The sequence below is a fragment of the Sturnus vulgaris genome, chromosome 25 (assembly GCF_052056855.1).
Source record: "Sturnus vulgaris isolate bStuVul1 chromosome 25, bStuVul1.hap1, whole genome shotgun sequence".
NCBI classification, from domain to species: domain Eukaryota; kingdom Metazoa; phylum Chordata; class Aves; order Passeriformes; family Sturnidae; genus Sturnus; species Sturnus vulgaris.
The window spans coordinates 4,998,152-5,015,325 of record NC_142267.1 but is presented as its reverse complement, the minus strand read 5'-3'; the positions used below and the strand labels follow the sequence as shown (position 1 = coordinate 5,015,325).

Below are 17,174 nucleotides of genomic sequence, written 5' to 3'. Positions count from 1 at the left end.
ACGCGCGGCGGGGCGGGCGGGGCGGGGTCGGCGGCGGAAGATGGCGCGGTGCGGGTGCGGGGCCAGGCTGTGCTGCTGCTGCTGCTGCGGCGAGCGGGAGAGCCGCACCCCCGAGGAGCTGGTACGGCCATCGCCCCGCGCTCCCCCAGCCGCCCCCTGATCCCCCATCCCTCCGGACTCGTGCGTGCCGGTGGAGCCCCTTCACCCCCGGTCTCGGCCCGGCCCCACTCGGCTCTGGGGAGCGCCTGAGGGCGGGCGGGGAGCGGTGCTGTAGTGTTGGGCCCAGCGCCTCAGGGCCCGGTGTCGGCAGCTCAGGGTGCTGTTCCTGGACCGGTCTCTCATCCGATGCTCGTTCCTGCCCGGTTTGCTGCCGGGCCTGGTGCTTCACCGCCGGTGCTGTCCCTATCCCGGCCCTCATTCTTTGTCTGGGCCTCGTATCCCAGCCCATGAAGCCGCTGCTGTGAGTGGGAGTGATGCCGGCAAGGGCTCTCTCTGACTCCAGCACCGCAGAGTGCTCTCTTCAAAATTATTGTCCTATGCTCCCCTGTAACCTGTTGCTGTGAAGGAGATGGGCTGTGGGTTAGGGCTTTGCTATCGGGATCTCCTCTGTAGAAGTGATGTGTGTCCTGGCCCTGAGGTAAGACCCTTTGGCATTACTGCAAAGTAAGTGGTGGTCTGGTAATCCACACACTCAATTTATAAGCAACAGTGGTATAGGACTTCTGTAATTTTGGCTTTGCTACCAGTGTTCATGAACAGCTGTAGATGTGTTCATTCCTGTCATGATTTTCCTTTCCTGAATTTGTCTTGCAGACGATCCTAGGAGAAACTCATGAAGAGGAGGATGAGATCCTTCCACGCAAAGACTATGAGGTGGGGAAATAACTAATAGCAACTTCTGATATTAATGTGATAAGACCTGCAGACAGGTTTTGATTTGTTAGAGTTTATAATGGGGCAGATACTCAGTGTGGGTCATTAGGTTGCATTGATATTAGCAGAAATACCAATAGATGCTGTGCTTGCAAAGAACTGTTCCTCATCTTTGTATGTTTCTGGGATAAAGCTCTCTAAGTAGGTGGAATGTCTGATCTCAAATCAGACTCCTGTTGAGAAAATTCATTTTCAGCGTCTGGTGCATTTTCCCATTTCTTCAATTTGAGATTTTCAGGCTCTGGAGGCCTTGCTTTCTGGTGACTGTAGAAAGTATCTGTAGCTGCTTGGTCACAGTTGCCTTTCTGCTGTCTATATTGTCATGCTGGCTCACAGCAGATCTTCCCATATATCACATTCTGCTGCTTACAGGAGGTGTTTGCTTTCTGCATCACTGTATGGTGGCCCTGAAGTATTTAGAGCAGTTGCTGTCAGTATGGGTGTTACCAGCCCAGTTACTGCTTGGCTTGAAAAGGTGAAGATGTGGGTAGAACTAGTGGAGTTTTGTGGGTGTGACTGGGAAATTACTGCTGTTAACTCTCTGCTGTTATAACATGAAGAATTGATACTGTTCATCTGGAGAGGAGTTCTAGCTAGTGTTCCTCTTGCAGTGAGAGGGTGAATATAAAGATCCAGTGTTATCCTCTGCACTGTCAAAGTGGAGACACTTAAAGTCTAAAACTGTACAATGTGACTTCTCTAATATAAAGTTATATAAATCAGTTGTGCTTCTGTTTGTTTCACTGTCTCTCTCAGCTTGGACAGTGAAATTGTTCTGTTCTTTCACTTTGTGATTTTCAGGGTCTGACTGATAGAAATATTAAACTTAAGTTGTTTCCGGGAGTATTTTCCCCTACAAAATCTACTGTGGGGGTAGTAATGACTTCTGTAGTTTTTAACAAGGTCTCCTAGACATAATTTTTTTCACAACCTGTTACAGTTTATTCTCCTAAATTGACCTTTTGGCATTTCAGAGCTTGGATTATGATCGCTGTATCAATGACCCATACTTGGAAATTTTGGAGGGCATGGACAACAAGGTAGGATCTTGTTCTCTCATAAGCTAAAACAGTGGAAATCATCCTGAGAAACTGTGGATTGGAAGTGTTCAAAGCCTTTTTGGATGTGGCTTTGACCAGCCTGGAAGGAGAACGTGTTCCTGGCCATGGCAGGGAGGTGGAATGAGATGAGCTTTAAGGTGCCTTCCAACCCAGATCATTCTGTGATTCTAAATATGCTCCATTGCAGGAAGTTTATTTTTCCTTCTTTGTGACAGAAATTCTATGTGTTCTCCCGGTTTCTCTATAATAAACAAAATACTGTGACGATTTGGAGATTATAGCTACCAGCATCTCTTGTGATCCTCAGATTTAAAGTGAGCAAGATGTTGAGTCTTTCAGTTTCCTATTTTCAGTTTGCTGTTATCACAATCTTATGTGGATTTATCTCTCTGGCTTTTGAGCTGTGGAGTCTAAACCTACCTTCCAGAAAATCCCTGTTTCTGTGTTGCTTTCATTTTACTTTTCTTTTTTTTTCAATCCTCTTTCCAAACAGAAAGTCCAAAGATATGAAGCAGTGAAGTGGGTGCTGGTGTTTGCTATTGGAGTCTGTACAGGACTGGTAAGGATCATGCTGTTTGAGAATTAGGAAAATTCAGGAGACTAAGCAGAATTAATGGCTAAAGAGTAAAGAAGTGTAAACATTCTCTTTCATGGTGATGAGAGCTTAGGTGGAGTTGTCTTTTGGGAATTATAGCATGTCATTATAGACTGTTTTTCAAGAAGTTGTTTTTTTTTTTTTCCAGAACTTGCTGGATTTTCTTTGTAAAGTAGTCTGACAAATCCTTTAATTTGGCATACAGGAAAACTTGCCCAAAGCAAACAACTTAATAAAAAAGGATGACAATTTATGGCTGAACTGTGAAAATGAGCTCAGCTGACTGTATGTCTCAATTAAATACCAGTTTTCTTCTATACCCTTAAGTATGTTGAAGGTGTTAAAGGTACTGCCAGATTAGTACTTTAATGGGTACTAATCAGATGCAGAAGTGCATCTCTTCAGGAATAATTCTAGGATGGATCTGTCCCAGTGAGAGAGAGGAAGGAAATCTGAGTTTCCAAAGCTGCTTTTCTTTTGTCTTCTTCATCTTCTCTTCTCCTCTGTGTTCATATTTCTGGTAGGACTAACTAGAGGGTGGTCTTCATTATTTGTATGTAGAAATTCCTGATGGTGATTGTCTTCTTTTTCCCAGGTGGGCCTCTTTGTGGATTTCTTCGTGCGGCTCTTTACCCACCTCAAGTTTCAGGTGGTACAAAGCTGTATCTTTTAACTTGGGCCTTGCTAGACTCAAGTGACCTTTTCCTTTCTGTTCCCATGTTTTGCTCAGAACAGCTGACTCTCACAATTCTGCCATCGGGCATGTTGTTCATGATTAAGCAAGTTTCCGACTTGCTTATGTAATTCTGCCCTTGAAACCAAGAAATGTTTCCAATATCAGGTACATAAGAAAGAATGAGAGGTTTCTCTTCCTCCTAATTCAGTGTTGAGCTTTGAAAAGGAAGCCTGGCTTTCTGACAGGTTGTGTTAGCTGCTCTGGCTGGATTAGGAAGCACAAGCTTGGCTCTTGATGCTGGTGGGAGGCCCAGATATTACCAAGTGATTGTGTGTTGGCGTGGGGAATGTTGTTTTCCTTGACCATCCCTGCAGCGGTGGAGGAATGCACTGAGAAAGGCTGCCTTGCACTGTCCTTGTTGGAGCTGCTGGGGTTCAACCTGACCTTTGTTTTTCTTGCCAGTCTTCTGGTCCTGATCCAAGTAAGACTTCGATCCATTGCTGCTCCTTACACAACCTTCCTTTCCTCTCACACATGTCCTTGATATGAAATATCCTTGGTAGAAACACTTTCTGCCCCAAAACATCAAAATAGCTGCACAGTGCTATTTGATTTAGCTAAGCAGGGTCTCTTGGTCCCTTGCTCTCTGATGAGATGCTGTTGGTGAGGTATAAAATCAGTGCACCACAGCATCAGTGTTTCTTTCCCACAGCCTGTAGCAGCTGGGTCAGGAATTCCTGAGATTAAGTGCTACCTCAATGGAGTGAAGGTTCCAGGGGTTGTGCGTCTGCGGACAGTGGTGTGCAAAGCTACAGGAGTGCTCTTCAGTGTGGCAGGAGGTAAGGAGGGCTCTGGTTTGTTGATCTTGTTGGGGGAAGGAGTCAGTAAAAGGGAAAAAATGCTTTCTCTGATTACATAGGGCACAGAAGGCTCTGCCTTTCCAATAAAATAATTTTGGTGATTTGGAGCAGAGTCACGAGCTCACAAGAGTGTTTATAGAGTAGAGAATAAACAGAAGAATCAGGACTATCAGGGAAAGAGATGATTTTCTGAGTGAACTAGTCAGATGTGACTCTTTGTGGCAGAATCCAAGAGAGAGACCTGAGAATGTTCCAGGACATATTGTCATGAGCAGCCTGAAGGCAGCAGGGCAGAATAACCCAGAGAGTTCAGAGTCCTTGTAACAGTTGTTTTTCAATGATTTCACCCACTTGGAGTGCAGAATCTGTGGAATCTGCAAGTCTTCACAAACATTTGGGGTTGTTGAGGGGGCAGGAGGTGAGCACTTCTCTGTGAGGAGTTGCAGGCTCAGCACAGAGAGCTGTGCCATGGCATGGGAATGGTGAACTGATCTGGCTTTGTCAGCAAGGGAGGATGACGGTGGGGAAAGTGTGTTCCCTCATGAGCCCTGCTTTTCCAGGTCTTTTTGTCGGGAAGGAGGGTCCAATGATTCACAGTGGTGCTGTCGTGGGTGCAGGCTTGCCACAGGTTAGTGCTGGCCTGAGTCACTGTCCTGCTCAAGACACTGCTTTGTAAGAGCAAGTTTCCATCTCCTGTGTTTCTAAATCTTTACTTTGTTTGTAGTTCCAGAGCATCTCTTTGAGGAAGATCCAATTTAACTTTCCCTATTTCCGCAGTGACAGGTACTGTACCCAGGATGTGGAGGAGGGGAGAGGAGGATGAGTGAGCAGACTTCCTTGGGAGGAGGGTGGCAGGCTGGGGTGAACCAGTCAGTGGTTTTATCAATTTCTTTCTGGTGTCCTGCAGTTTCATTCTGCAGCAAGGCAACCCCAGGATGTCATTCTTCCAAGCTGCTTCAGTCTTCATGTTCACAGATGCTCTCTTGTGCTGCTCAGCAGATCTCTGCCCATTTCAAACCTTTAATGTGGAAAGCTCAGTTACTCACCCCTTATGATTAGGATTTACTTAAGAGAAGGCTAGGTCTCTTGAATGTGAACGAATTCTTACCCTTTTGTCCCTGTAAGTCTTTCAGGTGATGCTGGAGTCCATGGTTTGGGGTGGCTCCTCACACACTGGGCAGTTGTGTAGTACCAGAATTCTGCTCTGTGTTTGTGCTCTACAGAAAGAGCACAGTGCTGCAGCTTAATGAGCAGATGGTAGTGTCTGCCATGGCCAGCTTTGCTCCTAGCTCTCATTCCTGAATCCCTGGGAAATATCCATAAATGGGGATGATCTCTTGCTTTGCAGAACCTAAGCTCTCCAGAGTTCTAATTTGCTAAACTGATGTTGTTTTTCCTCTTTATTTCAGGGATAAAAGGGATTTTGTATCTGCTGGAGCAGCTGCAGGGGTTGCAGCTGCCTTTGGAGCCCCAATTGGAGGCACTCTTTTTAGTTTGGAAGAAGGTTCCTCCTTCTGGAACCAGGGACTTACATGGAAAGTGGTGAGTGATGATTCTGACTCTGTGTGTCTCTTCCTTGAGAAGAGGGCTCCCCTTGGCAGGGCTTGTCCATGAGGGCATTCAGATTATCCTGTCTCTTCCTGAGCTGTCTTGGCAGGAGGGAGGTTGCCTGCTCTATCAGTGTTCCAGAACTACTACAGCTCAAGGGCAGAGATGAGCCTGGTATTACCTGGATCTGTGGAACAGCTCTAGGCAGCAGATTTAGTGTACCTGGGAGAGAGGGCTTTTCTGCCTGGGCTCTCTGCACTTTGATCCCTTCCATAGTCAGTTCTTTTCCCCAGGCATAAGTGTCAAGGAAGAACAGACTGGGCTAATCCTAATTTTGGGAACCTTTGCTTCCCCCCCCTTTTTTTTTTCTCCTACTTCCACAGCTTTTCTGTTCCATGGCTGCCACCTTCACCCTAAATTTTTTCCGCTCTGGGATTCAGTTTGGAAGCTGGGGATCTTTCCAGCTCCCTGGGCTGCTGAACTTCGGGGAGTTTAAGGTAAGATTTATTGTTATTTCCCCACTCTCCAGTCTCTTGTTAGTGCTGAGCTTCTGTCTGTTTGTTTGGAGGTTTCTTTTGACACATGCTTGTATTTCAGTTGAAGGCAGTTGATACTTAGCTGCAATACATTGATACCCTCAGACAGAATTGTTCCCCTTTGATCTTAGCTACTCAAAATCTCTAGCTGTGGAGTTACAAGGGTTGGTAGGAAATTGCAACAACTACTGTATTGCTTTTTTTTTTTACACTTTCTGCACAGTGTTCTGAGTCTGATAAAAAATGCCACCTCTGGACAGCTGTGGACTTGGGCTTCTTCATTCTGATGGGGATTGTAGGCGGCCTTCTCGGAGCCACCTTTAACTGCCTGAACAAGAGACTTGCCAAGTACCGCATGCGCAATGTGCATCCCAAGCCAAAGCTGGTCAGGTATATATGTGCTCTCTTGAGTTTGTACAGGGGCCTCTGCTCCCAAATCAAAAGCATCAGTCTAGAAGACCCTGTGAGTAGGGCTGGAGGAAGTCCTAGACTGGTTATTTTAAAAATTACAGAATGAAGCCCCTATAGAACTTAAAAGTGAACACCAGAAACCAAATGTTCTAGTCCCTGTAATTTTTTGCTAACTTTGATGGTACAGAGAGAATTGCAATCCCTCTTATAAGGGCAGTGGAGAGAGCTCTTTATCCTAAAGGCTGAACAAACCAGAGCTTTGTCTCCAAGCAGGATTTTTTTGTGTCCTTGTCCAAACTGATGTGGAAGGAATAACTGATCTCACTTTTTAAAATAATGTTGGTTAATCAAATCCACAATATCTGTGCTATTTAGAGAGGGAACTTCTGTGTTATTCTGAAAGTAGCTGTTTGTTTGCTCTAGGCAGCTCCTAAACACAAAGGCCAGGTTTGAAAAGAAGTGTATTTCAGCAGTTAGAAAAGAGATTGAGAGACTGTGCATCACCCTGCCCAGTCCTATCTACTCTTTTACCCTTCAAGGATGTACAGAACATTGTTTTGATGTGAACAGCCTCATTACTGAGCCCTGGGGCTTTTCATGTGTGACTGCTGTGTGTTCTGTGGGTAGAAATAGCTTCTTTTTGGGGCAAGCATTTGAAAAGGGGAGCTAAGGCAATCCCTGGGAACCAAGTCATAATTTAACTTGATTTGCAGTGTCCTTTGTTCTGATGCTAAGCTATGGTGACTGCTGCTTTTTGCAGCCTTATCAAAGTCATTTGCAGAGCTGGGACTAGGCTACAGTGCTGAGTGTGGCTTCAGTGTATGGTTTCTGTTGTGTCTTTCAGAGTCTTGGAGAGCTTGCTTGTGTCATTGACCACCACTGTCGTGGTCTTTGTAGCCTCCATGGTTCTGGGGGAATGCCGGCAGATGTCTTCCAGCAGGCACAGTGGCAATGACACCCTGAGCCTGCAGGTGAGGGATCCTTATGTGATTTTATTCCCTGTTATATTGTTCACCCTGCATGTAATGAGCTTTTTTACTGAAAGTGTGCAGTACATAACAGAAATGCAGTGAGAGCCTGTGGACGGTTACAGGAGCTTAGGGTAATAATGAAAGCTACATTGTGCTTTTGTACAAAACAACTCAGGCTCTGAGTCAAGGAGCTCATTCATGTTGTAGGCCCCATCTCTGCTATTGATGTTTGGTCTGAACTTTCCAAAGCATGACTAACAGTAACAGAAGTGTTATTCCCATTCTGCCCAAAGGCTAATGTAGGAGACAGTGAATTTTAACCCTTTGTGTCTTTTGTGTTTTGCATTAGGATATATCAGAGGATGTAAATTCAAGCATCAAAACATTTTTTTGCCCAAATGAAACGTATAATGACATGGCCACACTTTTCTTCAACCCTCAGGAGTCAGCTATCCTGCAGCTCTTCCACCAGGATGGTGAGTAGTTAGGAGATTGCCTCATCCACATTTAAGCTTCAGAGCTTCTTCTTAGCTGGAACAGCACCACAAGGCTAGAAGCATCTTCAGGCCTTTATGGCTCTGGAGGACTGCTAGTACAACTGGGGAAGGTCTCCTTGATGGGAAGAAAGGCCTGCTTTTCCTCTCTTTTCGCTTACTCATTGTCTGCATGTGTGTTTGGACTGGGAGACTCAGTAGCTGTTGTGAGATGAGCCTTCTATGAGCTGAGGGGTGGATGATGCAAGACTCTATCTTGAACAGACCTGTGCCTCTTTAGTCATGATTATTCTTGTGTTGCAGGTACTTTCAGCCCAGTCACACTATCCCTGTTCTTCCTTCTCTATTTCTTACTCTCCTGCTGGACATATGGGATCTCTGTGCCCAGTGGTCTGTTTGTACCATCACTGCTTTGTGGGGCAGCCTTCGGACGCCTGGTCGCCAACCTCCTCAAAAGGTGCATCAACTGTGTGTGAGGGGTGTGCTGCAGGTGCACCGTGAGCTCTCAGGCAGGGTTTTCTAATCTGAGGGCTCTGTGCTTTGCTCTAGTTACATTGGCCTCGATCACATCTACTCAGGAACCTTTGCACTGATCGGGGCAGCGGCGTTCCTGGGAGGAGTGGTCCGTATGACCATCAGCCTCACTGTCATCCTCATCGAGTCCACCAATGAGATCACCTATGGGCTCCCCATAATGATCACCCTCATGGTGAGTGCAGGGCCTTAGCTCTGGCTTGCTGCAGACTGCTTGAACATGTGCTGGCCCTGAATCTTTGTGACTTTCAGGGCTTTCATAAGCCAAGGAATCTTGTACTTGGAGCAGCTACTCAGTAGACCTTGTGTTTGCTATGCAGGTAGCCAAGTGGACAGGAGACTTTTTCAACAAAGGCATCTATGACATCCATGTGAACTTGCGAGGAGTGCCTCTTCTGGAGTGGGAAACTGGGGTGGAAATGGATAAGTAAGGCTGCCCCTCTTGGCCAGACTGGGTTAGAGTTTGTGGTGGGGATTCTTGCTCAGACATGCTTAAATGCAGGGGGATGATGCTTCATCTCCAGCAAACCTAGTTGCTCTGAGGAGCAGCTGTGAGAGCTGCTGTGAAAGGAGTTGTGCACCAGGCCTGCAGCAGGAAAGAGATGTTGAAGCCTTTCTGAGGGGGTGGGTGGATGGAAATCTGCAGGGTGGATTTGGGAGGTTCAGCAAGAACTTTGTGAAAACATTCCATTGGACTTCGCTTCTTTTGGAATGTCATCTTCTTTCCACCTGTTGTCTCTTCACAGTAGTGTTTAGAAACTTTATTCTAAGTTAGAACATTCTACCTTTCCCCTAGTGCATCATTGATACAATGTTTTGTTATAAAAAAATTTAAAAATCAGGCATGCCATCACTACTGATACCACAGTGAAGGTGAGCACACAGGCAAAAGGAGCTAGCAGAACTTAACTGCAGCAGACTCCTTCAGGATCTTGTTTAGGGACTGGTTTGTTTCCATTTTTGTTCATCACCAGCCTTCTGTCAGTGATGTGATGCATGCAGCAATCTTGGATTTCTGTTTCTTCAGACTACGGGCCAGTGACATCATGGAACCCAATTTGACGTACGTGTACCCACACACGCGGATCCAGTCCCTGGTCAGCATCCTGCGCACCACTGTCCACCACGCCTTCCCTGTGGTGACAGAGAACCGGGGCAACGAGAGGGAGTTCATGAAGGGAAATCAACTGATAAGTAACAACATCAAATTCAAGGTAAAGAGTTGCTTGTTTGATAGGTCGAAGAGTAGAGAGCTCTGTTTTGCATACAGAATGGCCTTGCTTTAGTTATTTAGACTTTTGGGCAGAATTCGAGTTGGAGATAATCACCTACTGCAATACAAAACTTTTAAGAACTCCATTTCATTTCATTCTCTGGATAATGGTAGAGACAAAAGAGTGGGTTGCATTCCTAGGGGCAGAAGTTAAGAGGATAAAGTAATCTGTTTAGCACAGACATGGAAATATTTGGATTTACTGAATTGCACAGTCGTATTGGCTATTCTTGCAAGTCCTGAAGCAGCAGTGGCTAATGAACATGTTTTGTGGTAGCATAAAGCTATGATCTAGTAGTTCACAGTCACTCTTGGATAACTGTTGAGTTGCTTAGTGAGTATCTGAAAATGGTTTGTTGTATCCAGAAATCCAGCATTCTCACCCGAGCTGGAGAGCAGCGCAAGCGTAGCCAGTCCATGAAATCCTACCCTTCAAGTGAGCTGCGTAACATGTGTGACGAGCACATAGCAACAGAGGAGCCTCCCGAAAAGGAGGATCTGCTGCAACAGATGCTGGAGAGAAGGTGAGCTCCTGCTAGGCACAAATGTATGGAAACAGGGCTTTTCCATATGTTGGGATGTGTTGTAAAGAATGTTTCATACAGTCTCTGTCATTCCATACGTCAGCAGAAACAGTGCTGGTATCCATGTTTTAGAAGTGATTTGTCAGGTTTGAGGAGCCAGTGCTGTGGCTCACACCTGTCACCAAGTCCCAGGCAAGTGGGTTGATTATGTCCCAACTTCTTACATTTCCTTCAAACACCTATACAGACATACTTCCTGGAGAGGATGGAGTACCTGGGAAGATCTCTGTAGAAATCAATGTCCTCTTGTCTGCAAAAACGTGAGAGCTCTGGAAAGCTCACTTATCCCAGATGATAACATGGTGCCCAGATACTGATACCACCTTTCTGGTAACTGGGCTGAGTCAGCAGGCTTGCATTGCTCTTACTTCCAAGCAGAAGCCCAGTCTAGTGAATAATTTTCTAAGTCAGTGATTGTGACTTTTATGAATGACATCCTACCCTGACATTTTTCCAGATGCTTCAGCTTTTATTAAAATCTGACTAATCTAAGCACTGAAAATTGCTTTAATAGCAAGTGATTTGAAATTGAGTTAGGAGGCTGCCCCGTTCTGCTGCTCTGACTACATAATGGCTCTTGACCCCTCTCTAGTTTTTTTTTTGTGGGGTGAAGACTTGCTTGTCCCTAGCAAGAGTCCCTGAAATGTTCAGGGGGAGGTTGCAAAGAGCTGAAGTAGCTGCTCTTTTGGGGTTGGGGTATGTGAAGCTTGTAACACATGGTGTTAAATCCATTACAGATACACTCCTTACCCCAACCTGTACCCTGACCAGTCTCCCAGTGAGGAGTGGACCATGGAGGAACGCTTCAGACCCCTGACCTTCCATGGCTTGATCCTGCGCTCTCAGCTGGTCACCCTTCTTGACCGGGGGGTTTGCTACTCCGAGAGCCAGTCGGTGAGTCCTGCTGTTCAGGAACTGCAGTAGAGACATCCCTGCCTTCTCAGCTGAGGAGCTTGGGAGCAATATTCATGGGCTGCCATAAAGAATATATCTATTTTTACACTTTAAGGGATGCATGTGTGTTTTAAAAGTTGCAGACAGGTAATGTGAATTCTCCCTTGCAGCTCTTAGAGTAAAGGAAATTGGAAATATCCCCAGGAAAAGGACAGACACTGTTTAGAAAGTAACACAGCAGATATGTTTGTTGCATAAAGATATGGAGAATATATGGTATGAATATATGAAATAAAGATATGTAGAGCTGGAGAATAGCAGGCAGATACTAAAAATAGAGCAAATAGAGCACCCAGCAGTATATACTGTGAGTTTTACTGCTGTGTGTTGAGGTCTTAGCAGAACAATGTCAGCTGTATCACAGATCAGTGAGTATCTGATGCCCAGCTCCCACAGGGCTGGTTTCCTGCTGCCCTCCAGTGTCGAGTGTAGATTTGTCTGAGGTTGGGGAGCAGATCCATTTTCTGTTAGCTAAAGGCCTGCATAGGTTTGGGTAACAGCCCCTCTGCAGAGGGTGGATGTTTGGGTGTGGGAGGAGGAGATCTGGGGGGACAATTAAGTGCTGCTTGCAGCCCCTGTGTTATCTGGAATGGTGACACATGGGTTCAGTGGGATTTCTTTTCATTGCAGAGTGCAAGTCAGCCCCGTCTGTCCCATGCAGAGATGTCAGAGGATTATCCTCGCTATCCAGATATCCATGATCTGGACCTCACATTGCTGAACCCTCGTATGATAGTGGTAAGATATGCACTGCAGTGTGACAGTGTCTCCTGATACATATTTAGAGCTGTCCAAAGCCTTTAAAAAACATTGAGAGCATGTTTAATACATTCTTTGGTGTAGTGACCAATATCCTGTGTTCCTCAAGCACTCAGCCTTCTCTGCATGTGGAAATCCCTTCTATGAGATAACAGTGTCCATTGGTGCTTTACTTCTAGAATAAGGTGCTGCCTGTCCACTTTAACTTCTCTACAAACCAACCCAAAATAATGTCATATTTGCACAGAAATAGAAGATGATCACAGTCAAATACTCTGTCTGGGCATTAGTGCAATGGAGGACTTGTAGGAATTGCTTGTTAGTGATTCCCAGAGACAGTGAAAATGCCTCTTGTAAATAACATGATTGTTTTTCTTTCTTAGGATGTCACCCCGTACATGAACCCATCACCCTTTACTGTCTCTCCAAACACCCATGTGTCACAAGTCTTCAACCTGTTCAGGACAATGGGACTCAGGCATTTACCTGTTGTGAATGCAGTTGGAGAGGTGAGTCCTTGTCTTGTCTAAGCTGAGCCACAGAAGCCACAGTGTTTGTGCAACATTTTCCGTCTTTGGGATAATTAAGATTTCTTTCAACATCAAACAGAAATTAAAGAGATCAGAATGTGATTTTTTTAGGGCCCTGAAGGCTTGATTACTGTGACTTTGTTCCCATCTTTCATGTCCTAGCCTGCTTCCCCTTTACCTGCAAAGAGCAGGACATGCAGCTCTCCTGTCTCAGGTGTGCAGCCTATAGAAACTCTCCCATTTTTCTATCTGTTGAGAGGCCTTGAGCTCATCAGAGGCCATTAATTTTCCTTTCCTTTCACAGCTTTATTCAAGGCCAAGAGCAAAATGTCCTGTATGTTGGGGCAAGATTTTTTTCTGTAGGAAGGGAGATGTATTCTGTTCCTATTCACAGGAGCAGCAAAGTAAAGGAGTGTTGGAATGGTCTGTGCTTGCCTCAATGTCCTTATCTGTTTGCTGACTACAATGCTTAGGAGCAGTCAGTAGATGTCAGCAGCCTCCTATAACCACAATGAGAAACTCTTTCCCTTAAACCTGACCTGGTCTGTGTGAGGCAGCACTGCTTTTGCTGCCTCAGGTCTCCCCATACTTAGACTCTGCAGGACCTGTGAGATGCAAACAAGAGATGTTGGCTTGTTCCATTTTTGTACAAGATGCTCTTGAAGTACTAGAGAGCAGCCTAGTTCTAAAGTCTTTCAGTGAGTAAAATCGGTGAGATGTTTCACCAGCTGAAATGGGTGGTTTGGCTGCATCCACATCAGGCTGGGAGAGGGTCCCTTTTGTCACCTGCCAGTGTGCAGTAACCTCTTAGCTGGTCTTGACCATTTCTCTGTTTTGGCCTTTAGAGCTTCCTTGAGTGTATCTGATAGGAGCTATCGGAAGTCATTCCACGTGGAATACCAGAAATGTCTTGAGTGAAGAGCTTTATTTCCAATCGACATTTTTACTTCTGCACGATTTTACATGCTTATGCCATCTGACATGGAAAGGATTTTCCTTCCTAGGCAGGGGCTCCTGCTGGTGTCGGACACCACAGCAATGGTTAAGCTGTTTGTTTGGGTGCAGTTAAATCAGCATTCTTGCCTGGAGAGTAAGTGTTGGCAGAGGGAGGGACATTGTTTCTGTGAATTGCAGCTTGAATCCATTCTAACTCAGCGTTGCTCAAGAGCTGCTTTCAGGTTGCCTCTTTTTGGGGTGTTGAAAAGAATGACCACTTTATTATGGATGTCTTGTAGTGGCACATCTCTGATACTGACTTGTACCTTTCCTTTCTCTTTTCTTCCTCTTTAAGGTTGTTGGGATAATCACTCGGCACAACCTGACCCATGAATTCCTGCAGGCAAGACTGAGACAACACTATCAGACCATTTGATGGCCCTGCCCCTCTGTCAGTGTGGCTTCCTCCCTCCTCCAAGCCTGCACACATGCTCCTGTTCTGCTTGGGCCACACGGGGCCCAAGTCTTACCCTTTGGCTTCTCACATGCATATCAAGCCTGGGGAACTGGAAAACATCTTGCTAGCCAGAGAATTAGAGGAGCTGCCTGAGCCCAGAGCTGTTGATTAGCCTCAGGCACTTGGTTTGACAACTCTTGATCCAGGTGTTTTCTTCCCCTGTCCCCCAGTTATCTCCTTCCATCAGATGTCCTGACACTGTGTGTTCTGCCATTTTGTTTTGGGGTTTTCCAAAGAATTTGGAAAAAGAACCATTTCCCTCCACTGTGTCTTAAGCAAAGAACTGCAGCATCTTTCCCTTCCTTCTGTATGACTCCCTTTTCTTCTTCCTCCCTTTATTCCTGCAACTGTTGCCTTATTTGTGTGAGAAGGGAGTTGCTGAGAGGAGATGCTGAAGTTTGCAGATATCAAATAGCTGCTCTGGAGGATGGTTTCTTGCAAAACCAGTACTAAAAAAATGCAGCATTTTGGAAACTGTCTTTGCAAGTGTCCCCCTTTGCCTCTGTTTTTTTCACTCTGGCTTCATTTGTTCTTAATTTCTCCCCTTCTTTCATGGGGAAATGTTTCTGCTGTGATGTGTTTGACAGCAGACTACTTTTGAGAGCAGCTCAGCAGATTTGGAGTTCAAAATGGTTACATTTCAATACTGTTTGAGTTTATAAATATTTAATGCATTTGCACAGCATCTCAGAGAAGGGACATCTCTTTCCTGCTAACTGTTGCTATTATCTCCCTGTAAGAGTCTCTTCTAAGATGCTTGGTGGCACTCCACTTTGACATTCCTGCATTTCTTTGCAATTGTAGGCACTTTGTTCTTGCACTGCTCAAACAATGAGAGCCTGGGGCACCTTCCCAGCTGGAGTCAGAGTCCAGGGAACTCCACATCCTCAGAGCATGGAGAAGTGTTGCTTTCTAGAGGCGAATAGAACTGATGGTCTCCGGGCTTGGTTGAATTACCTGTGTGTCTTGAGAGGAGCTGCTGTAGTTTCAGGCTGCTGTAAGGAGGGATACTTGGTGCTGGTGACTAAAGCAGGATCTCCTGCAGGTGATATGTGAGGTTGTCTGTGCTCTAAAAATGTTTGGGATAATGTTTGCAACTGCAACAATCTCTAAGGGTAAAATCAGCACTTAGGAGCCAGTTGCAGCCAGTTCAGTGCTTTAGCAGGGACCATCCTGGCCAGCACCTGTATTGTTCCGGCAGGCACCTGCCCTCCTGAGTTCTCTGTGCAGATAACCCTCAGTGGGAAGCCAGTGCTGTGCCTCAGGGACTGCAGAGCTGATTGGCTTGATAAAGCACAGAGCATTCTCTTAGCCAAGCTACTGGGACAAGTTACATAGGGAATGTATTCCAGAAAAGCTACAAAGCCTCTGAGCCCTCCAGTTAACCTGTTGTCTGCCATAAGGAGCTGGCTAGGTGGGAATTGGGACAGAAAAAAGGCAGACTTTGGTGATTTTTTTATATTTCCTTAGAGCATAGAAGTTGGCATCAGCTACTGCTCTTGATTTGCAAGTTCTTTCCCTGTAAGTAGAGTAAGGATGTTTGATCTGTCTGGATAGTCTCTGCAGGTGTTGTCTAAAATGCCTGTGTTCCCTGAGCTCTGGTCTTCCACTGAGCTGTCCCAGGAAACTTCCAGTGCCCATTTGCACTCCCTGAAGCTGGACTCTAGGTTTGAAATATGCTTATGTTAGGCTACCTTTCATTCAAAGGATCTGTGCTTCTGAGTAGTTCCGAATCACAGAAATCCTGTTTTTGTGGGATTTCAGATCGTTCATGTGGAATTGGCAATCCTGTACTGTTAGAACACCTGTCAAGAATGTCCTGTCTCCCCATGACAAATGTTTTTCCTCTTGCTCATGTTGAATGAGTGTGTGTGGAAGGGAAGGTTCCTTCTCCTCCTGCAGTGAATAAGGCTCCTTAGGTTGTTTGCCTTGAGCTGGTCCTGTTTTATTTCTGTACACAAACAGCAGGGTATTTTGCTGCAGGATGTCTTTGTCATTGCTGTTGAGGTTGGAGTTGGGCAATCCAGACAAGTCAGGCTGGAGAATCTTGTTAAGGTTTTTCTGGGCACCAGATGCTTCCCTATGAGAAGCACTTTGCCTTCAACCTGTTGGCAGCACTGTCTGCTCTGCCTGGGCATCTTATTCAAATGTTTCAGCTGGAAAACACACCCTTTCATTCTTTTAGTAAAGAAGTTTTCAGTGAGGATGATGGGGGACCCTGTCAGCTGCTTTAAAGGGAAATCTCAGTGTGCAGTTACTGTTCTGTAGCCTGCATAAAAGGAATTGCAAGTTCATCTGACATTTGGAGATGCAGCATTTCCCTTCTGATGAGGACTGATGCCAGGGGGCTTGTGTTGAATCAATCTTGTTCTCACACTTTGGTTACTTAATTACTTTATTACAACACACTGCTTCTACCCTGGCTCTGGTTGCTAGGTGATTTACCAAGAAACTTACTCTAACACAGGTGCCTGTAACATTTTAACAGAGCAACACTAAGGGAAAAATAACCCAGAGCTGGGTTAGTTCTGATGGCAAGGTTAGGGGGTTAGTCTGGGGCCTTCTCCCTTGCCTCGTGGTTTCCTGTGCAGTGTTAATTATGCAGTTTTGAATTATTAATTACTGTGAACAATTCCAGTGGTAGCAACTTACCTTTCCATTTGTTTGGGTTTTTTTGGGGTTTTTTTGCACTGTTTTTTTGTTATGAAATGATGTAAGCTAATTCCATGGTATGTGTATATAAATTGTATTTTTTTTTTTAATTTGTATGAATATATTTTTATTTGAACTATGGCACTTGGGAAGTATTCATGTAGCTGTAACATGTCTGAGAGTAAAATGTTTGTGTGTCTCCTGCAGCACTTTCAAGGCCTTTTGATGTTTCTAGTATTGTTTTATTTTTGTCCTTTATGATAATAAAATTAGTAGAACATGGCAACATTCAAGAGCATGGTTTGAGGTAGTTGAGTTGTTGCTACTTATGAGCTGTCTGGATCTAACAG

At 45.2% G+C, this 17,174-nt stretch overlaps 1 protein-coding gene across 1 annotated transcript; it reads left to right on the top strand.

Annotated features, from left to right (window-relative positions):
- The first annotated feature begins 22 nt into the window (after positions 1 to 22).
- On the top strand, positions 23 to 17,117 carry CLCN6 (Cl-/H+ antiporter 6). Its single transcript, XM_014881751.2, has 23 exons — positions 23 to 121; positions 814 to 873; positions 1,908 to 1,973; positions 2,488 to 2,553; positions 3,185 to 3,251; positions 3,640 to 3,746; positions 3,978 to 4,104; positions 4,686 to 4,753; positions 4,850 to 4,908; positions 5,535 to 5,667; positions 6,057 to 6,170; positions 6,433 to 6,599; positions 7,465 to 7,591; positions 7,941 to 8,067; positions 8,389 to 8,542; positions 8,635 to 8,794; positions 8,940 to 9,046; positions 9,647 to 9,833; positions 10,259 to 10,416; positions 11,214 to 11,370; positions 12,061 to 12,168; positions 12,573 to 12,698; positions 14,011 to 17,117. Exons 1-23 carry the CDS (start codon positions 41 to 43, stop codon positions 14,089 to 14,091), a joined length of 2,607 nt encoding a protein of 868 aa, XP_014737237.2. The 5' UTR covers positions 23 to 40; the 3' UTR covers positions 14,092 to 17,117.
- Positions 17,118 to 17,174: the final 57 nt, after the last annotated feature.